We start from the raw sequence: 22621 nt of genomic DNA, 5'->3' as shown, positions 1-22621 counted from the left end.
TGGGTTAGTTTAGGGAGTCTTACGTGGGTTAGGTTAGGGTATCTTACGTGGGTTAGGTTGGGGTATCTTACGTGGGTTAGGTTGGGGTATCTTACGTGGGTTAGGTTGGGGTATCTTACGTGGGTTAGGTTGGGGATCTTACGTGGGTTAGGTTGGGGATCTTACGTGGGTTAGTTTAGGGTATCTTACGTGGGTTAGGTTAGGGTATCTTACGTGGGTTAGGTTAGGGTATCTTACGTGGGTTAGGTTAGGGTATCTTACGTGGGTTAGTTTAGGGTATCTTACGTGGGTTAGGTTGGGTATCTTACGTGGGTTAGGTTAGGGTATCTTACGTGGGTTAGTTTAGGGTATCTTACGTGGGTTAGTTTAGGGTATCTTACGTGGGTTAGGTTAGGGTATCTTACGTGGGTTAGGTTAGGGTATCTTACGTGGGTTAGGTTAGGGTATCTTACGTGGGTTAGGTTAGGGTATCTTACGTGGGTTAGGTTAGGGTATCTTACGTGGGTTAGGGTATCTTACGTGGGTTAGGTTGGGGCATCTTACGTGGGTTAGTTTAGGGTATCTTACGTGGGTTAGGGTTAGGGTATCTTACGTGGGTTAGGGTTAGGGTATCTTACGTGGGTTAGGTTGGGTATCTTACGTGGGTTAAGGTATCTTACGTGGGTTAGGTTAGGGTATCTTACGTGGGTTAGTTTAGGGAGTCTTACGTGGGTTAGGTTGGGGTATCTTACGTGGGTTAGGTTGGGGTATCTTACGTGGGTTAGGTTAGGGTATCTTACGTGGGTTAGGTTGGGGCATCTTACGTGGGTTAGGTTGGGTATCTTACGTGGGTTAGGGTATCTTACGTGGGTTAGGTTGGGGCATCTTACGTGGGTTAGGGTTAGGGTATCTTACGTGTGTTAGTTTAGGGTATCTTACGTGGGTTAGGTTGGGTATCTTACGTGGGTTAGTTTAGGGTATCTTACGTGGGTTAGTTTAGGGTATCTTACGTGGGTTAGTTTAGGGTATCTTACGTGGGTTAGGTTAGGGTATCTTACGTGGGTTAGGTTAGGGTATCTTACGTGGGTTAGGTTAGGGTATCTTACGTGGGTTAGGGTATCTTACGTGGGTTAGGTTAGGGTATCTTACGTGGGTTAGGTTGGGGTATCTTACGTGGGTTAGGTTGGGTATCTTACGTGGGTTAGGGTTAGGGTATCTTACGTGGGTTAGGTTGGGGCATCTTACATGGGTTAGTTTAGGGTATCTTACGTGGGTTAGTATAGGGTATCTTACGTGGGTTAGGTTATCTTACGTGGGTTAGGTTATCTTACGTGGGTTAGGTTAGGGTATCTTAAATGGGTTAGGTTAGGGTATCTTACGTGGGTTAGTTTAGGGTATCTTACGTGGGTTAGGTTAGGGCATCTTACATGGGTTAGTTTAGGGTATCTTACGTGGGTTAGGATAGGGTATCTTACGTGGGTTAGGTTAGGGTATCTTACGTGGGTTAGGTTGGGGCATCTTACGTGGGTTAGGTTGGGTATCTTACGTGGGTTAGGGTTAGGGTATCTTACGTGGGTTAGGTTGGGGCATCTTACATGGGTTAGATTAGGGTATCTTACGTGGGTTAGTATAGGGTATCTTACGTGGGTTAGGTTATCTTACGTGGGTTAGGTTAGGGTATCTTAAATGGGTTAGGTTAGGGTATCTTACGTGGGTTAGTTTAGGGTATCTTACGTGGGTTAGGTTATCTTACGTGGGTTAGGTTAGGGTATCTTACGTGGGTTAGGTTAGTGTATCTTAAATGGGTTAGGTTAGGGTATCTTAAATGGGTTAGGTTAGGGTATCTTACGTGGGTTAGGTTAGGGTATCTTACGTGGGTTAGGTTAGGGTATCTTACGTGGGTTAGTTTAGGGTATCTTACGTGGGTTAGGTTAGGGTATCTTACGTGGGTTAGGTTAGGGTATCTTACGTGGGTTAGGTTAGGGTATCTTACGTGGGTTAGGTTAGGGTATCTTACGTGGGTTAGTTTAGGGTATCTTACGTGGGTTAGGTTAGGGTATCTTACGTGGGTTAGGTTAGGGTATCTTACGTGGGTTAGTTTAGGGTATCTTACGTGGGTTAGGTTAGGGTATCTTACGTGGGTTAGGTTAGGGTATCTTAAATGGGTTAGGTTAGGGTATCTTACGTGGGTTAGTTTAGGGTATCTTACGTGGGTTAGGTTAGGGTATCTTACGTGGGTTAGGTTGGGGCATCTTACGTGGGTTAGGTTGGGTATCTTACGTGGGTTAGGTTAGGGTATCTTACGTGGGTTAGGTTAGGGTATCTTACGTGGGTTAGTTTAGGGTATCTTACGTGGGTTAGGTTAGGGTATCTTACGTGTGTTAGTTTAGGGTATCTTACGTGGGTTAGGTTAGGGTATCTTACGTGGGTTAGTATAGGGTATCTTACGTGGGTTAGGGTTAGGGTATCTTACGTGGGTTAGGTTAGGGTATCTTACGTGGGTTAGGTTAGGGTATCTTACGTGGGTTAGGTTGGATTTACGCAGTTTTTAACATCTCCTGATGTCATGACACATGTGGATATCGTGAGAACTCATTTAACTCTCTGAAATGAAACGAAGGATGAAGAATTAAGCAGCACCTCCTGTGTAACAGCACGTTTAGGTTTAATTGGATTGATTTCATTTGAGTAAATCTTAGAGACATCCTGAAGGGAAGCGTGAGCGCAGCCTTCAGCAAACAGAGGAGGAGGAGGCGGCTGCTCACACATTCCCTGAGCATTACAGCGAGTGTGACAGCTCCATCTGGGAGATGTTAGACGGCTATTAGCACGCCACGAGGCTGCAGCGCTGCGCACACACAGGAAGACACACACAGCGGCGGTGTTATTCCAGGCGTGTGCTCTGGCAGTCGCAGAGGAAGAGGGATGAGAGAGGGGGAGGGGGGGCTGCTGACAGCAGAGGCAGAACTGATCAGCAGCAGCTTTACAGCATGCTGCTCACAGGTTTGGACTTAATGTGCGAGGCAGCCCACAGCAGCAGCGTGGCGGCGTCCTCACCACGCCGCCTGAAAAGAGTCAAAACGATCCCATACAGCAGAGATACTCATTGCACGGCTCCTCAAGATCTAATTGGCATAGTAGCTTATCAATATGGTAACAATAACAATATTTTTTTTTCAAATAACATACAGCGAATACTGCACAGTTTTAAGTATTTTTATTAAGTATTAATTAAGGCTTAATGGTGTTTCCGAAAGGGGGCACACTGTTAAACCTGGCAACGCAGCCCGCTTAAACCGCAGAGCACGCTAGCTCCTTTAGCGCGAGATGCAGGCACAATGGATCGTTTTTTAATTAAAAAAAGGCAAAAACCAGCACAAAAAACAAGCGAAAATCAGCACGAAGACGCCAGAGACGGGATGAGCAGGCAAACGTTAGGTGTACCGCGAGATGCAGGGACAAAGAATCAGTTTTTGATTAAAAAAAAAGACAAAAACCAGCACAAAAACCATGCTCATTCTGAATGTCTCACTATGATTACAACAACAAACTACAAATACAACATGAAGAAAGTTGAGGACATGCAGGCCAGCTTCCGCTCATCCCAGTATTAAGGGAAATGTGGTCTGAATTGAAAATGTATTGGCTGTGTTGTTTCTTTTTTTTGTGGGATGTTTTATATGTAGAAATGCATATTTGCAAAGGGGGACTTTAGTATGTTGTCGTAAAAGTGGCTCTTTCCTTGATTTTGCTGCCAATGTGGCTTTTGTGAAAAAAATAGTGAGTATCACTGGTATACAGCAACAGATTTCCACAGATCTGAGGTGGTATTGGTTTGGCTCTCACCTTTCAGTCCGTCCCTCCTCAGGAACATGGCTTCACATTGCCCTGCGGTGACCTCTGACCTCCCCCTGACAGGCGGAGCGTCCATCCTGAACTTCCTGTCCACCTCTGCTGACCGCTGACCAGAAGGCAGCCATTGGCTGAGCTCTGCTGGGAGGCGGGGCTTGTTGAGTCGCAGTCCGTTTAACTCGATGCAGACCTTCAGCTTCTTCACGTCCTCCAGAGTCGAATCTGTGGAGAAGAGTCAAAGACACCTCCAACAATCATCTTAAGATTAAACCTTCTAAACTACTGCCTTCATCATGATGTTCATCGATATGAGTCCTATAGATAAAGTGTAAAACACCGCCGGTTATGTCTGGTCTGAAAGCTCTAATGAGTGAATAAAGTGATGACAAAACAAGCAGTGAATATTAAATAACACAGCTTCCTGCAGCAATAAAACAAGATAAAGATAAATGAACTGAAAACAGAAAAGGTCCCAGTGTGGGGCCCTGAGGAACGCCAAGCTGTAGCAGAACAGTTTAAAGTGGAGAACAATTTTCTTACATTCATAACTTCCATCTCCGGGAAGCCTCATGAGGTCAGAGGTCAGTCTGGGTTAGAAACTGTGTGCTGAGCTCAGTTAGCGTAATATTTAGGCTGTGATGCTAACAAAAGCTAACTCAGTTTGTACTAAAGAACTTCCAGGTCAGATAACATCAAAGATCTTCAGTCTTACTTTAACAGAAAGTCTGATTTATTCCATTTCTGTTGAAATATTGGAAACAGGAAACACGGGGAGCAGATTCAGATGTCCTTACCGGTGGCGAGCTTGGCTTTCTTGTTGGGATTTCCTGTCCCGTCCTCGTCCTCCCTCTCCTCGTCTTTCCCCCTCTTCTGTCGGCTGCCGCTGATGCTGCTCTGGTGGAAAGGTTCCAGGCTGAAGATCTGCCGCCGGTTAATCGCCACGCTGGGATTCGACATCAGGGCGGAGGAGTTACCCTGAAACAGGCCTCTGGCAGTCGGGAGAAACCTCTGTTGCTGCTCCGGCTGCGACACGAAGCTCGTGTTCTCCTTCTTCTTCTCTTGAGGAGCTCCCCCTTCGCCATCATTCCTGTTCTCTTCCCCCGTTGAGCCGTCATTCTTCTCTCTCAGGACAAGAAGGTTGTCAGTGTGGCGGTAAAGTGGAAGGAGTCGGTGGGGGGAGGAGGGATGGAAAGCTGTACGGACGAAAAAATGAAAATTGTTATCTATGATGCGTAAAGCTGGGATCAGACTACAGAGTTTTGGTCAGAGTTTTGGATCAGTTCAGGCTGGGTTCGACCCTCCATTTGGAGAATAAATGTGGTACAAGAACTATTATCTGCTTCTGTAACACTGGATCATCACGGCTACCCTGATAATATCAATTATTGGAATCTTTCAGTACTGCTAAATGATTAAACACTTCAACTGGAAGTGTCTGAAGTTAAGAAACCCTTACCTGGAAGTTACAGTCGTTGCTTCTGGTTGAAATACAAAGAGGCTTTTTGCTGTTAGCATAAGTCACAGGCTATAAGTTAGGTTAAAGACGGCTCAAGCTAGCTTAAAAGACGACTCGAGCTAGCTTAAAGACGGCTCGAGCTAGCTTAAAAGACGGCTCGAGCTAGCTTAAAAGACGACTTGAGCTAGCTTAAAGACGTCTCGAGCTAGCTTAAAAGACGGCTCGAGCTAGCTTAAAGACGTCTCGAGCTAGCTTAAAAGACGCCTCGAGCTAGCTTAAAGACGGTTCGAGCTAGCAGCGACGCGGTTCTGTAAACCTGAGTGTTGTCCTTTAAGCTACCATCAGCAATCTACTCCTGATCAAAATTAAAACTGGTAACCAAAATGTCTCGCTGAGGAAAACATCCGGCTTCTCATTATCTCCCAGGGAGTCATTACCATGACTCCCTGGGAGATAACATGAGGTCACATCGGGTGGTACACCGATTCCTCATGTTTGTGATGCAGCTAAGTTCAGTTTGGGCCTCGCATAGATGTCAGGTTGGGAGGAGACTCTGCCTCGGGGGGAGGAGTCTCTGTCCCAGGGGGAGGAGCTTCAGTATCTCTGGATCTGGTTCTCAGTGATGGTGAGGTGGAGTCAGAGATGGACAAATGGGTTGGGTCTCCATCAGCAGTAATGAGCTTTCAGGTTACTGCTCCACCTTTGACCTTTGCTCCACCTTTGACCTTTGCTCCACCGTTTCTCCACCTTTGAACTTAGCTCCACCGTTTCTCCACCTTTGATCTTAGCTCCACCGTTTCTCCACCTTTGATCTTAGCTCCACCGTTTCTCCACCTTTGATCTTAGCTCCACCGTTTCTCCACCTTTGATCTTTGCTCCACCTTTGCTCCACCTTTGCTCCACCTTTTTCACCTTTGCTCCATCTTTTTTCACCTTTGCTCCATCTTTTTTCACCTTTGCTCCATCTTTGCTCCACCTTTGCTCCATCTTTGCTCCACCTTTGCTCCATCTTTGCTTTGTCTTTGCTCCACATTTGCTCCACCTTTGCTCCATCTTTTTTCACCTTTGATCCACCTTTGCTCCATCTTTGCTTCATCTTTTTTTCACCTTTGCTTCACCTTTGCTCCACCTTTGCTTCACCTTTGCTCCACCTTTGCTCCATCTATGCTCCACCTTTGCTCCACCTTTGCTCCACCTTGCTCCCCTTTGCTCCACCTTTGCTCCACCTTTTCTCCATCTTTGCTCCACCTTTGCTCCATCTTTTTTCACCTTTGCTCCACCTTTGCTCCACCTTTGCTCCACCTTTTTCACCTTTGCTCCATCTTTTTTCACCTTTGCTCCATCTTTGCTCCACCTTTGTTCCATTTTGCTCCATTTTGCTCCACCTTTGCTCCACCTTTGCTCCATCTTTTTTCACCTTTGCTCCATCTTTGCTCCACCTTTGTTCCATTTTGCTCCACCTTTGCTCCACCTTTGCTCCCATTTGCTCCACCTTTGCTCCACCTTTGCTCCATCTTTGCTCCATCTTTGCTCCACCTTTGCTCCATCTTTTCTCCACATTTGCTCCATCTTTGCTCCACATTTGCTCCATCTTTTCTTCACTTTTGCTCCACCTTTGTTCCACCTTTGCTCCACCCTTTCTCCACCTTTGCTCCATCTTTTCTCCACATTTGCTCCACATTTGCTCAATCTTTTCTCCACATTTGCTCCACCTTTGCTCCACCTTTGCTCCATCTTTGCTCCACCTTTGCTCCATCTTTTCTTAACCTTTGCTCCACCATTTCTCCACCTTTGCTCCACCTTTGCCCAATTTTGCTCCATCTTTTCTCCACATTTGCTCCATATTTGCTCCACCTTTGCTCCACCTTTGCTCCATCTTTGCTCCATCTTTGCTCCATCTTTTCTTAACCTTTGCTCCACCATTTCTCCACCTTTGCTCCACCTTTGCCCAATTTTGCTCCATCTTTTCTCCACATTTGCTCCATATTTGCTCCACCTTTGCTCCACCTTTGCTCCATCTTTGCTCCACCCTTTCTCCACCTTTGCTCCACCTTTGCTCCATATTTTCTCCACATTTGCTCCACCATTTCTCCATCTTTGCTCCACCTTTGCTCCACCCTCCCCTGTGGGCACAGATCTGGGTAGTTTCCTCTTTAACCCCTCCGGACTTTTCCTCCACATATTCTCTCTCTCAGCCCATCATCCGCCTCTCGGTGTTGTTTGTCCCGCCGTTTCAGGCCATATTTGGCGCCATGGCAACGAGCCAGCAAAGGCGATTGTCATGGAAACGTTGGCTGGGCGTGCACACCGCCGACTGCTGCTGGTGGATAAGATAAAAACTACCCAGAGTGCACCGCTGCCCACGTGCCTGTGAGCAGCTCAACTTGTGGATGAGCTCGTTTTACTGGTGAACTTTTTATTACGACTGTTTTCTGTTAGGAAAGCGCACCTGGGACCTCTGGAGGCCAGTTAGGCTCACAGAACCACAGCACCTGGGTCTGTCCTGATGTTCAGAAGATGTTTCCATGCATCCGTGTTCTGATGGCCGCAGTCACCTCGCTTCATTCCTCTGAATTTATTGTCCGGTTCGTACATTTGCAAAAGTAAAAATAAAGCAAATAAAGTTACATGTTTCCTTTAAACTAATGCTTCTCTAATGCACCTTTATGAGTAAAGTCAGAATTGGCTAAACTATGAATCAGCAGGGCAGTTTTCTGGTAAATAATTGGGGGTTCCATACCAGAGCTCCAGCTCCTCCAAACCAGCAGCTGGGACCAACTTATAATGTGATTTTACAAAGAAGTGAATGATCAGTGAAAACCTTTTAAAGGTTTTAAAGGTGTAGTTACAGTCCAGCCACAGCGCCCGAGTCTCTGTTACAAACTCTGCTGATTGTTCCTTAAACTCAAGTAAGAGCGAGACGGGACCGTGTACAAACTGGAGTTCTTCTCAGAAAGTGTTACATCGGATCTTTCTGCCCCACTCCTAGGGACAGTCGCCCTATAGGGTGAAAACAGCCGAAGGGTTGGATGAGGACGAGTAGTCGGAGATCCGGAGGTGAGGAATGGGACGGCTAATGGAGTCACTCAGTGGGGTCACATGGCACTGAAAGGATCGGATTATTGGCTAAATTACAATCAGACTGAGTTATTAAATGCATGTAGACACCTTAATCTGACTAAGAATTGGATCGGATTATTGGCTAAATTACAATCAGACTGAGTTATTAAGTGCATGTAGACACCTTAATCTGACTAAGAACTGGATCGGATTATTGGCTAAATTACAATCAGATTGAGTTATAAAGTGCATGTAGACACCTTAATCTGACTAAGAACTGGATCAGATCGGATTATTGGCTAAATTACAATCAGATTGAGTTATTCAGTGCATGTAGACACCTTAATCTGACTAAGAACTGGATCGGATTATTGGCTAAATTACAATCAGACTGAGTTATTAAATGCATGTAGACACCTTAATCTGACTAAGAATTGGATCAGATCGGATTATTGGCTAAATTACAATCAGACTGAGTTATTAAGTGCATGTAAACACCTTAATCTGACTTAGAACTGGATTGGATTATTGGCTAAATTACAATCAGACTGAGTTATTAAGTGCATGTAGATACCTTAATCTGACTAAGAACTGGATCGGATTATTGGCTAAATTACAATCAGACTGAGTTATTAAATGCATGTAGACATCTTAATCTGACTAAGAACTGGATCGGATCGGATTATTGGCTAAATTACAATCAGACTGAGTTATTAAGTGCATGTAGACACCTTAATCTGAATAAGAACTGGATCGGATTATTGGCTAAATTACAATCAGACTGAGTTATTAAATGCATGTAGACACCTTAATCTGACTAAGAATTGGATCGGATTATTGGCTAAATTACAATCAGACTGAGTTATTAAGTGCATGTAGACACCTTAATCTGACTAAGAATTGGATCGGATTATTGGCTAAATTACAATCAGACTGAGTTATTAAGTGCATGTAGACACCTTAATCTGACTAAGAACTGGATCGGATTATTGGCTAAATTACAATCAGACTGAGTTATTAAGTGCATGTAGACACCTTAATCTGACTAAGAACTGGATCGGCCTGGGACACGGGGGCGGAGCTTAATGAGAAACTTTCACTTCCTCAGAAACTCGGACCTTTTTTTAATGATTTAATCATCCTGAAGCAGACGTTCAGCTTTTATTCTTCTGATCGTGCACGCTCGCCGTCCCGCTGGACTCAAAGTGCACGCAGAGTTCACGTGCACGCTCGCCGTCCTGCTGGACTCAAAGTGCACGCAGAGTTCACATGTGTGTGTTCTCGCTCACAGAGACAAAGCGAGCGCTCGGCTTCCAGCGAGTGAGATGGAGCAGAAAAAATGAGAGCGTGCACGTGCCTTTCATGCTGCTGTGTGCATGTGGAGCGTGCACGTCAGCGTGCACGTCATCCTGCAGAACTCCGGAAATCCTCTTACCTCTCAGAGCCTCGCCGGCTGCAGCGGGGGCTGCTCGCCTCCCCTCCTCCTCCTCCTCCTCTTCTTCTTCTTCTCTCCCTCCGTCTGCCCACTGGCCATCTGCCAGCTCTCCTTCTTCTTCTCCTCCTCCCTCCTTCTCCCTCAGCTCCAGCTCGGAGAAGCGCAGCATTGCTCGCTGAGAAGGAAAACAGATCAGTTTATTACAGGATCAGCGATTAAAATGTTTAATCTGATTAATCACATGATTTCCCTGATTAATCACGATTAATCTCATTTGTACGCAGAATCCAAAAATGAATCCAAAAGTAGCGTATAGCTTTTAGCATTTAGTTTTATTTTAAATGTGCTGCCATATGAATGAAAGTGCCATAACATTTGTTGTGCAAACACACTTTTAACATCAGCATCTTTCTGTAGTTTTTATGTAGAAGCCTCGCTCCACTGTCTGTTTCCTTGAATGACTTGCTGCTATCAGTTGTGTGTTTTGCCTTTAAGTGATATTTTAGACTGGAACTACTACGCTGAGAAGACAATTCAACTTGGCAGTGTTTACAGATGACTTTGGTTCTGTCGACTCCGCCGTCTGGAAGAACTTTAAAATGAAAATGGCCGAGTAAAAGTTCCGTACCCTTCTCCATGTTTGGTGGATCCGCCGATTACTTTCTTTTCCTGTTCCACAGCAGACAGCAGCAGACTTTTACAAAATAAAAGCCTGTGAGCAGCAGACTTTTACAAAATAAAAGCCCAAATTAAAATCCAAAATAAAAACCTGGTTCAAGTTCGGCATCGGACGGCCCTGTGCTGCGTGTTGTTCCCCCTCTCTCTTCCCCCTGCTTCCTGTCTCTCTGAACTTCCCATTAAAGGCACAAAAGCCCAAAAAATAATTTAAATTTAAAAAAAAAAATCCTGCGTTAATGTGAGATAAAATATTTATCGGCGTTAAATAATAAGGAGTTAACTCGCCCAGCCCTCGGAAACACCGTTAAATGTTTTATCTGCAGTGACAGAATGATGAGTTATCTTCTTAAAGAAAGAGAAGGAAGCAATGTTTTAGAAAACTCGTTTTAATCAGCATCGTGCGTTTTTGGGTCAAACTCTGCGGGTCGTGCACGCCACCAGAGCTACAGCGTGCACGTTTTAAACAGTGAGCAGGACTTTGAACAGGAAGCCGCACCATGCCGGCTCTGCAGGGAGACCGAAGCTGTTCCAACACTAAAAGGACATGAGTCTGAACCTTCAGCATTCGTGTTGAGCTCATCGTGTTTAACCCGAGTGAAAACGGGACGCTGTGTTTATACATTTATTTATTTGTTGCTTCTCAGAAACAGCAGCAGGAACTGAGCAGATTTACCAAACAGAGACGTTCAGGGTCTGATTCTGAGCTACGATAAAACCGTCTGGAGTCATGAAATGTGCAAAGTTAATCTAGAGATGCAGAAGATTAAGAACGATCATGTTATGTCCAACTGAATGTGTCCATTTTATGACATTTTATACAAAGTTCAGTCGCCTCAGGCACGTTCAGGACGGGAGATTGGACTGAAGACAAGTTTCGGTGCAATCTGTTGGTTTCCTTAGCTAGGAAACTGTTTTTGAATTGGTTCTATATGAATGAATTGGATTAATTTATAAATAATTATGATTACAATGAATTGAATTCCAATTGGCTTGAATTGGACATTATTATTTAAGTGCCTTGAGATGACATTTGTTGTATTTGGCGCTATATAAATAAAACTGAATTGAATTGAATTGAATTGAGTTGATGGATTATTATCGTCTGTCAGACCGATTTAAAGTCGTCACTCGGATCGAGTTGCTCATGTTCAGGTTCAGCAGCATTATGAGCCGATCAGCTGAACACCTGAATATACTGAATAACCAGAGTTTTCCATCTATTTTTCATCATATTCCAACATTTCAATGGGGGGATTCAATGGCGGTTTGAACAGAAGAAAAGTTCCGATGCAATCTGTTGGTTTCCTTAGCGAGGTAACTTTTTTAATTGGCTCCGTATGAATTGGACTCATTTGGAGGTTTTATTCATTTGATTTGGTAACGTTTGTATTAGAATTAATTGGATTCTAATTGGCTTGAATTGGACTTTATCTTTGATAAAGTGCGAACTGTGAAGGAGACATAACTTTCACACATGATGACTGTTGTTTTTCATCTGCTGCTGGAGTTTCCTGCCGTTTCAGTCAGACTCCAGATGAATATCTGAAGGCTCAGAGTTCACAACCGTCGCATAAAAAAGACAGATTTCTCACATGTTATCGTGTTTGTAGCTGAAGAAAGTTTCAGAAAACATCTGATCAACACAACGAAGCTGTAAAAAAACGTTTTTATTCCGTTTCTCAGTGAATCAGATGCGTTTTATTCCCTCTGGTCTGACCCTAGTTTCTGTGGTAACCAATGGAAACCATTTATAACTCCTCCCCCACCGGGCTGGTATTTGTCGCACGTTTTCTCTGCCCTGACCACTAACCCATTTTAAAAATTAATGCCCTGTGAAACCATCTTCAAATGCATCCGCTACCCGCCGCCCGGAGGCGTGGGGCGAGTGAGTCAACGCTGCCATCAGCCTCCTTCCAGGCCACGACTAAACGAGCAAACAGCCCGACATCTCAGCTTTCAACCAGAACACTGACAAACACCGAGCTGGATGTAATAATAAACCTGTATCTGCAGCAGAAAAATGGTCGTATTTATCATCTCCTAATCAGTTTATCTGGAGCCTGGACACTGCTGAGCACCACTTTCCCTTAAAAACACTGACAGCCGCTCATCTGTTAAGGCACTTTGTGGTAAATGTGAACCACAAATGTGAGACACATCGTGGTTCTGCAGCCTGTTGGTTTCACTCTGAAGCTTTAACAGATTCATTTAGAGCCTTTTAATAGCACGTACAATGTGAGGGATGTTCATGGTCCGACAGGTTTAAAGAACGAAAGAAAACTAACCAAGAAATCTGTAAACATTCAAGTCATTTTACATCAATCATTGCTGTGGAAAACAGTGGTTACACCGACCAGGAAAAGCCCCTGAAAGACCGCAAGTGTACATGGAAAAAAACAACGTTAATACATCCACGAAGAACCAAGAAACAACAAAGGATGCAAAACAACGGCGAAAAAACATTTCCATGAAGGAATACGAACAAAGAGATGCAAAAGAAGCACAAAACAAGGAGAAGCAAATCAATAAAAGACACAAAAAACAACCACAAGGGGAACCAACAAACCACGGTGAAAGAATTAGGACACAAAACAACAACAAAAAGCTGAAAAAGCAACGACAAAAAAGACACAAAACAACCAAAGACACGGAGAAACTGAGACAAAGGAACCACGAAGAAAGAAAAAACAGACACAAAATAGGGAAAAATATCTATGTATCTAATATCTATACAAAAAAGAGATGAAAACCACAATAAAAAGACTAAAACTATCACAAAGAGGCAAAAATGAAAAACTAGGAGACACAAAATGCTGAAACAGAACCACAAAGAGACAAAAGTACCAAAAAAACCACCTCAGAACCAAAAAAAGACATAAAACCGCTATAAAGATATAAAACTACTACAAAAACACATCAAAACAAAAATGAAGAGCAAAAAATCTCAACAGAAACTTGCAAAACAGAAACAGAGGTAAAAAAAATGACACAAAGAGACAAAAGAAGCACAAATCCACTAAATAATAACGACAAGAAATAGTGACAAAACTACTAGTTATATTGAACTATTCCAACATCTTTAAAGGCCTCTGATAGAGTCCTAAAAAGCTGTGAATCAAGAATATCATCTGATCAATACTTTAATGATAATTCATCAAGCATTTCCCTAAAGTTTATTTCTAATTCAACAACACAATAAGGTATAAATTCATCCACAGCTGGAGGAAAACAAAGCGGTTTGGTGTCAGAGGGAAACGTTCTTTCTTTCTTCAACACCAAACCGTTAGCAAAATAAAAGCAAACACGAAGCCGTTAGCAAAATAAAAGCAAACACGAAGCCGTTAGCAAAATAAAACCAAACACCAAACCGTTAGCAAAATAAAAGCAAACACAAAGCCGTTAGCAAAATAAAAGCAAACACGAAGCCGTTAGCAAAATAAAAGCAGACACTAATTCGTTAGCAAAATAAAACCAAACACGAAGCCGTTAGCAAAATAAAAGCAAACACAAAGCCGTTAGCAAAATAAAAGCAAACACGAAGCCGTTAGCAAAATAAAAGCAGACACTAATTCTTTAGCAAAATAAAACCAAACACGAAGCCGTTAGCAAAATAAAAGCAAACATGAAGCCGTTAGCAAAATAAAAGCAAACATGAAGCCGTTAACAAAATAAAAGCAAACACGAAGCCGTTAGCAAAATAAAAGCAAACACGAAGCCGTTAGCAAAATAAAAGCAAACACGAAGCCGTTAGCAAAATAAAAGCAGACACGAAGCCGTTAGCAAAATAAAAGCAAACACGAAGCCGTTAGCAAAATAAAACCAAACACGAAGCCGTTAGCAAAATAAAACCAAACACGAAGCCGTTAGCAAAATAAAAGCAAACACGAAGCCGTTAACAAAATAAAAGAAAACACGAAGCCGTTAACAAAATAAAAGAAAACACGAAGCCGTTAGCAAAATAAAAGCAAACACAAAGCCGTTAGCAAAATAAAAGCAAACACGAAGCCGTTAGCAAAATAAAAGCAGACACTAATTCTTTAGCAAAATAAAACCAAACACGAAGCCGTTAGCAAAATAAAAGCAAACATGAAGCCGTTAGCAAAATAAAAGCAAACACGAAGCCGTTAGCAAAATAAAAGCAGACACTAATTCTTTAGCAAAATAAAACCAAACACGAAGCCGTTAGCAAAATAAAAGCAAACATGAAGCCGTTAACAAAATAAAAGCAAACACGAAGCCGTTAGCAAAATAAAAGCAAACACGAAGCCGTTAGCAAAATAAAAGCAGACACGAAGCCGTTAGCAAAATAAAAGCAGACACGAAGCCGTTAGCAAAATAAAAGCAAACACGAAGCCGTTAGCAAAATAAAACCAAACACGAAGCCGTTAGCAAAATAAAAGCAAACACGAAGCCGTTAACAAAATAAAAGCAGACACGAAGCCGTTAGCAAAATAAAAGCAAACACGAAGCCGTTAGCAAAATAAAAGAAAACACGAAGCTGTTAACAAAATAAAAGCAAACACGAAGCCGTTAACAAAATAAAAGCAGACACGAAGCCGTTAGCAAAATAAAAGCAAACACGAAGCCGTTAACAAAATAAAAGCAGACACGAAGCCGTTAGCAAAATAAAAGCAAACACGAAGCCGTTAGCAAAATAAAAGAAAACACGAAGCTGTTAACAAAATAAAAGCAAACACGAAGCCGTTAGCAAAATAAAAGCAGACACAAATTCGTTAGCAAAATAAAACCAAACACAAAGCCGTTAGCAAAATAAAAGCAAACATGAAGCCGTTAGCAAAATAAAACCAAACATGAAGCCGTTAGCAAAATAAAAGCAAACACGAAGCCGTTAGCAAAATAAAAGCAAACATGAAGCCGTTAGCAAAATAAAAGCAAACACGAAGCCGTTAGCAAAATAAAAGCAAACACGAAGCCGTTCGCAAAATAAAAGCAAACACGAAGCCGTTAGCAAAATAAAAGCAGACACAAATTCGTTAGCAAAATAAAACCAAACACGAAGCCGTTAGCAAAATAAAACCAAACACGAAGCCGTTAGCAAAATAAAAGCAAACATGAAGCCGTTAGCAAAATAAAAGCAGACACAAAGCCGTTAGCAAAATAAAAGCAAACATGAAGCCGTTAGCAAAATAAAAGCAAACACGAAGCCGTTAGCAAAATAAAAGCAGACACAAAGCCGTTAGCAAAATAAAAGCAAACATGAAGCCGTTAGCAAAATAAAAGCAAACACGAAGCCGTTAGCAAAATAAAAGCAGACGGTGGGGAAGGAGTCACAGCTAATGGGAGATTCCCAGAAGAAGAGGAGGATTTATTTAAAAAATACTATGTTCCATCCTCCTCCATCTGCCCAGGGATGGAGGAGGATGGAGGGGGGGAGGAAGCAGAAAGAAGAAAGAGATGTTTGCAGAGAGAGAGGAGAAAGAAAAACAAAGAAAAAAAGGACTTCCTGCCACCATTTCCTGGTGTGTTTGGAACCAACCATCCAGCTAACGGTCGCCTGAAGCCTCAGAGCGTCACTCAGACCGACCTCAGCTCAACCCGACACATCTGCAGAGCGAGGAGGAGGGAGGCGGCGGCCCTCCTCCCACAGAAAGGTCAAACACCCTGAAGAGCTACTGCAAACAAACCAAAACCACCCGGACCCCCCAACTCAGCCGGGGGGTCCAAGCGAGACCCAAAGAGTCCAGAAAAAGAACCGCAGGATGAGAATTAAACATTTCTGAAAGCAACTGGATGAACTGACATATTCCAACTGAGCCTGGGCAACGATTAACATGTTTAATCTAGTTAATCACATGATTTCCCTGATTAATCACGATTAATCGCATTTGTACACAGAATCCAAAAATGAATCCAAAAGTACACTGGAAAAAATCAAAGGCTGTGTTCGTACTACATACTTCCATACTGCATACTACATACTACATACTACATACTGCATACTCCATACTGCATACTTCCATACTACATACTATATACTGCATACTCCATACTACATACTCAATACTACGTACTTCCATACTGCATACTATATACTTCCATACTGCATACTATATACTACATACTCCATACTGCATACTATATACTTCCATACTGCATACTATATACTACATACTCCATACTGCATACTACATACTGCATACTACATACTTCCATACTGCATACTACATACTGCACACTACATACTTCCATACTGCATACTCCATACTGCATACTCAATACTACGTACTTCCATACTGCATACTACATACTTCCATACTGCATACTCCATACTACATACTCAATACTGCATACTATATACTGCATACTTCATACTACATACTCAATACTACATACTTCCATACTGCATACTGCATACTTCCATACTGCATACTACACACTACATACTTCCATACTGCATACTGCACACTACATACTACATACTCAATACTACGTACTTTCATACTGCATACTACACACTACATACTTCCATACTGCATACTCCATACTGCATACTCAATACTACGTACTTCCATACTGCATACTACATACTTCCATACTGCATACTCCATACTACATACTCAATACTGCATACTATATACTGCATACTTCATACTACATACTCAATACTACATACTTCCATACTGCATACTGCATACTTCCATACTGCATACTACACACTACATACTTCCATACTGCATACTGCACACTATATACTACATACTCAATACTACGTACTTCCATACTGCATACTTCCATACTACATACTACATACTGCATACTCCATACTGCATACTCCATACTGCATACTACACACTACATACTTCCATACTGCATACTATATACTACAGACTCAATACTACGTACTTCCATACTGCATACTGCATACTTCCATACTACATACTCAATACAAAATACCGACTATTTACCATTTTGTTCCCACGAATTCGGCGCTACTAAAGCTAGCCGCAGTGAGCTAACGCACTTCCTGTTATTTTCACAAAATAAAATACCCGTTGCCTTTTATCACAGGGAAAGCCATTACCATACAATTGGTGCTTTTGTTTTGAAAACAGGAAGTGAAACTGCCGTTTTGACAGGAAAGGACGATCGGCGACGTCAAGTTACGTTGTTACGTTTCGAACACAGCCATAAACGATGGGATGAGACCACAGTGACGTCTGCTTCCCTTCGGTGACTGAGTTCAGTCGTTTTAATGAATGGCAAACTGAAAAATCGATGTCAGGAAACAAACCCAAATAGGCCGCAGTGGTGTTTTATTACATAACAAACCAGCAGGTAAAATGAGGTTTGCCCCCTCTGTCTCATCATGGTTTCACTGAATGAATGAATGAATAAATGAATGAATGAATGAATGAATGAATGAATGAATGAATGAGTAAAATGTCTTACCTGGAGGGCTTTCTGCTCTCGACTCAGCTTGCTGGAATCTGCGGAAAGCTCCGTGGTGACGCATTTGAACCGGTCGCCCACGTAGCCCGACGAGTTGGCGATGCGCCTGGTGAGGCCGCAGCGCCGGTTCCTGTTGGAGCCTTCGTCGTCATCCGCCAGGGGATCATCGTAATCCTGGATGTCAGAGTCCTTGCTTCCGTCTCCAGAGCTGGCAGTGTTGAGGATGGGCCCAGCGCCACTGGAGGGAAGGTAGTTTTTGACCTCTGCAGTCAGATTTGCGTGGACCCTGTTAAAGCCTCCATTGGTCGGTGAAAGGTTCTGAGATGCTGGGGCCCAAGTAACATTGTTTCCATTGGAAGGGACCCTATGATTGCTACTTGCACATGATGCATGGCCCTTCGCCGGGGTACTTCCACAAAGGGGACTACCAATGTTCTCTCGATATTTTGGACTTCTGTAACTGGTGTCTGGCTGAACAGCATTGCGGTTTTCACATTTTGTGAACTGGGGACTGATGGTCCTGTAGGCTGGAGACATACGGTTCCCATTACCACCAACTGGACCACTGAAAATACTCGGTTCACAAGTTGGCGTTCTAACGCTGAGATCTCTGCAGCATGGTCCTACAAAGTTTCTGTTCAAATCTGAACTCTTTGCATCTCCGTTAGACGTGGGAGCTCTGGGGTTAACGCCGGCGCAAAGTGGAGACCTAGAGTTTATGACTGCCGAAGTTGGGGTTCTAGGATTAAAGCTCCTGCCAGCCTGGACCTGGGGACCGCCATCTCTACATGCCAGTCCCTCACTACTGCTTACTGTATTTTCAGAAAGACAGTCGTCCCCATAACCTGGACACTTGGGGTTCGTGACTGCACACTGTACTCCCGTGCTGGTGTTGGTTAAGTCCCTAGAACTACTTTCGCCGCCAACGGGAACCAATGAGCTCCCATTTTTGGAAAGAGTTGGTTGAGTTGGGACATTTTCATTTCCTGAATCCTCTGGTTCAGTTTCACTCGTAGCCCTGTTTTCACTACCAGCAACTTCCATTGTCAATTCCCCGGCAGCACCGGATGGTTTAGCCTTAGAAATTCTAGAAAACTGCCACGGAGAAGTTCTTGCACAACACATGGTCTGCTCCTCTGGTATGTCTGGGAATGGACTCAGCGGCTCCTCCTCTTCTGAGATCTCCTGGGAACTAGGAGGATGCGATAAAGGGTTGTGGTGAAGGGGAGAGTGAGGTCTCTGGCCCAGACTGTGGGTTTTTTGAGGGCCTGGCCCTCTGTCCTGAATGAGATTACCACCATTGCTGCTATGCTTGTGGGAATCTTGTGTTCTGACAGACATAGAGCTGCACTTGTTGGTGGACAAATCATCTTCTGCCACATCCTGGACGAGGTCAATGCAAACTATATCATCTCTGACCGCTGTGTGGCTTTTATCTGAAGCCTTTAGGATTTGTTTGATGGATTTGTTCGTCTCGTGCTCGCTCTTGCGGGAGCTGTCGGCATCGAGCTTTTCTTGGTTCCTGAACAGTTCTGCGTTCCAGGTTTTTTTCAGGGTTACAGACCTGTTTTCAAGTTGTTCCTTGTTGTTAAGACCTGGGTAGGTTGAAATGGAAGTTAGGGCCATTTCCTGGGAACTCTGATGCGGATGCGATCCATTGGGGAGGACGTGTTTTGGTGCAATTTGAGACGGGTAAAACCTGCTACTGCCGAGTAAGAGTGGATGGGGGTACAGAGATGCTTTACCATGTGTCGACATTCGCTGTGCGGACATATTCTCTGCGACTGAATACGGTATGTAGCGGTTGGTGTAACCCAAGCCTGGAGGCAGGTAAGAGTCCCCGTAAATTGGTCTGGAGGTCGTTGTGTTTTCCACGTGAGACTGCTGCTGTAGCGGAGGACCAGACTGGCTTTCCTGAGCCTCAGGCTTGGCAGTCATGCTCTGTTTTTCAGAGCGAGGTTCCTCTTTGCTACTCGGAGTGTTTTTATCAGAATTGGTCCGAGGAACGTGTCGCCATTCAGCATTGGGCTTTGGGGACAGAGATTTTGCAGAAGCACATTTTTCTGACGACGCACCGGGAATAATGCTCACCCCACCTGACGTGGATCCAGGTGAGCCTGGAGCCTGCTGTGGATTCTGAATACTGTCGACACAATTATTGTTTATAGTTTGGGAGCATCTGCTGTTGTCAGATGTAACAACTGAGGAAGGATCTGGAGCAACCCCGATAGAGGACGCAGTGCAGAAAGCTTCATGATCTTGGGTCTTTACTGACATGCTAACAGGTGGGGGTTGGCCTTCTTTGAGGTGCAGGTCCTGAAGTCCGTAATGCGATGGCAGTAAATACCCCAACTTGGCCAGTGCCTCTGCTTTGGATGGAAAACCATTTGAAAATTCTTCAAATTCTTTGGCTGACAAATTCAAAGGTTTTCCTCCCGGGTTTTTGGAAGCCTTTTGAGGTACAAGTTTGTCCAGCGATGTTTTCGCGAGCGTTCCACATTTGTCCGAGTTGCTGCCGTCTGAGCTGGCATCTTTGGTTTTGCTGCCACCTGAGCGCACGGAAGGGCTATGTTGGGAGCTCAGGTAGTAGGGATGAGACGCTGAAAGTTTGGTTAAAGAAGAAGTGCTCCTGTAAAGGGACTTCTGGAGGTCTGTAGTGGTGTTGCTGAGGGGCTGCGGTGGGGTAACTGGAGGTGAATCTAATGCAGCCGTACTTGCTGAGCTGTTAACATGAGCCCCGCTATTCTTACTGAGAACATTCTTAGAAATGGTCTGAACGGACTTTCCTCCACTGCTGCCGCCATGTTGTCGCTCAGTGTGGTGAACCTGGGGCTCCTGATGGATCTGAGGATTGGGGACAAAGGCGGACGGTTCTTGGTGCAACTGTGAACCGAGACCCTGCAAGGCCTTGTCCTGGCAGTGGGGCAGGGGTGACAGGACAGCGGTGGCTGGAGGGGCTGTAGGCATTCGGATGGGAGGGCCCAGTGAGGAGGGCATGTGAGCCGGAGCATAAGGAGGCATGTAGAAGAGTCGATCCTCTCCACACAAAGACTGATACGCCAGCTGCTGCTGGATGAAGGGCGACGGCTGAGACAGAAAGGAGGCCTTGTACGCCATGTCCAGGAATGGGTACATCGAAGCGTCCGCATATGGGCTAATCCAAGGCAGCCTCAGAAAGCCACCGGCACCATTCAAGCCCAGTTCCGACTGCTTGTCGATGGACACGGATCGGCGGTCCAATCCCAGGCCGTCCCGTTCCGTAGTGGGGACGAGCATGGGCTTCTGCAGCCCCGGAGAACTTTTATAAAGTCCAACATATCCGTTCACAGGTTTCTGGCCCTCCAGCAGGGGTACTTCAGACTTGTACAGGAGGTCGTAACCAAGAGGGAGGGAGATGCCAGGCTCTTGGGGCTTTTGTGCAGAAAGAGGGTGAATGCCCGGGTAGAAGATTCTTCCGTGGGGGTTTTCCCCCACCAGACTGTTGCGGTCAATGTTGAGGGCAGCTAGCGGGTTCATCCTGTGAGCTGCGCCGGCATCCGCCTGTAACATGGACAGCCAAAGTCAGAACATTTAGTTAGTACAGTGAGAGCGAGTCGTAAAATCTAAACTGGAGTTTTATTATTGATTCTGGTTTAAATCCAGCATCATCATAATTGCTGAAACTTAGTTTTCTGGAAACCATCAAACCTACTGTTTTAGTTCTAAAACATCCAAAGATGTTTGTGCAAATCGTCATTTAAGGCCCGGTCACACATCCCTCCACGGGCATATCGCGGCCGAATCACGGCCAAAAATTTCTGCCCGTGAAGCAGACGCTGTGGAAAATGTGCAAAATTGGCTTACCCGCGGTTTACCTGTGGTATGCCCGCGGAACAGACGCCGGCGACTGTTCCGCGTCCTTATCGCGGGTGAAGCGCGGCGGTACCGCGGCCTACCACGGGTATAATAAAGCAGCCGAACCGGGCTGTAGAAATCATAACCGCTCAAGACACAGTCCCGTGAAGATGGCACCAAAGAAGAAGGTCTCCTGCCAATCCAGTCGCGCACCCAGATGTTCCGGACCACCATCCTCCTCCTCCTTCGTCTTCTTCGGTCAATGAGGAGCTGATGGATCTGTAACACTTGGTTCTGATGCTGCTGGAGCAGCAAGGCGAGGTCATTACTGTGACGGGGATCCATGTTCACCCCTTGACGTCTGGAGCACAACTGACGAATGCTCGGCAAATCGCGGAGAAAGGCGTTTGTCCGTGCTTACACGCGGTACACACGCTAATGCACGTGATAACAACGCGGTACAGACACGGAACAAACGTGTTATGACCGTGCTCCACCCGCGATTACCCGCTGATCCTACCGCGTGTAACCACGTCTTCACCGCGGCCGTAGCACGTCCCAGCACGTTCGTTCCGCGTCTGTACCGCGTCTTTACCGCGTGTGTACAATGTGTACCGCCCGCGATTACCCGCGGTCTAAAGTTTTGGGCAGCCCAAAACTTTTTCGCGCGGCCAACCGCGTGTGAATTTCTTACCGCGTGTAACGACGGGTGAAGTACGGCTGTATCGCGTCTCAATCGCGACCTCAAAGCGTCCAACAGCGTCTGCTTCACGGGCAGACAGTTTTGGCCGTGATTCGGCCGCGATATGCCCGTGGAGGACATGTGTGACCGGGCCTTTAAGTATGCAGTCCTGAATTATCTTGAATCTTGGTACCAGATTTAGAAACCACGTTGAGATGCATTTGGAACTCTAAAA

General features: G+C 44.6%; 2 protein-coding genes across 2 annotated transcripts in view; one reads left to right on the top strand and one right to left on the bottom strand.

Moving 5' to 3' along the window:
• Positions 1-22621, top strand: part of LOC142391162 (NACHT, LRR and PYD domains-containing protein 3-like) — a 355109-nt gene that overhangs the window by 127182 nt on the left and 205306 nt on the right. The gene's annotated exons all lie outside the window — the stretch shown is intronic.
• The window catches only part of LOC142391489 (BCL-6 corepressor-like), a 96154-nt gene that overhangs the window by 57339 nt on the left and 16194 nt on the right, over positions 1-22621 (bottom strand). The window contains exons 2-5 of the mRNA XM_075477271.1: positions 17871-21410; positions 9783-9957; positions 4626-5024; positions 3826-4053 (exon numbers count right to left, since the gene is read on the bottom strand). Coding sequence (XP_075333386.1) covers positions 3826-4053; positions 4626-5024; positions 9783-9957; positions 17871-21386 — 4318 coding nt within the window. The 5' untranslated portion in view covers positions 21387-21410. The remainder of the gene's footprint in view (positions 1-3825; positions 4054-4625; positions 5025-9782; positions 9958-17870; positions 21411-22621) is intronic.

Source organism: Odontesthes bonariensis, chromosome 11 (assembly GCF_027942865.1).
Source record: "Odontesthes bonariensis isolate fOdoBon6 chromosome 11, fOdoBon6.hap1, whole genome shotgun sequence".
Lineage (NCBI taxonomy): Eukaryota > Metazoa > Chordata > Actinopteri > Atheriniformes > Atherinopsidae > Odontesthes > Odontesthes bonariensis.
Note: the sequence above shows the minus strand (reverse complement) of the source record. Positions and strands in the feature narration are given on the sequence as shown.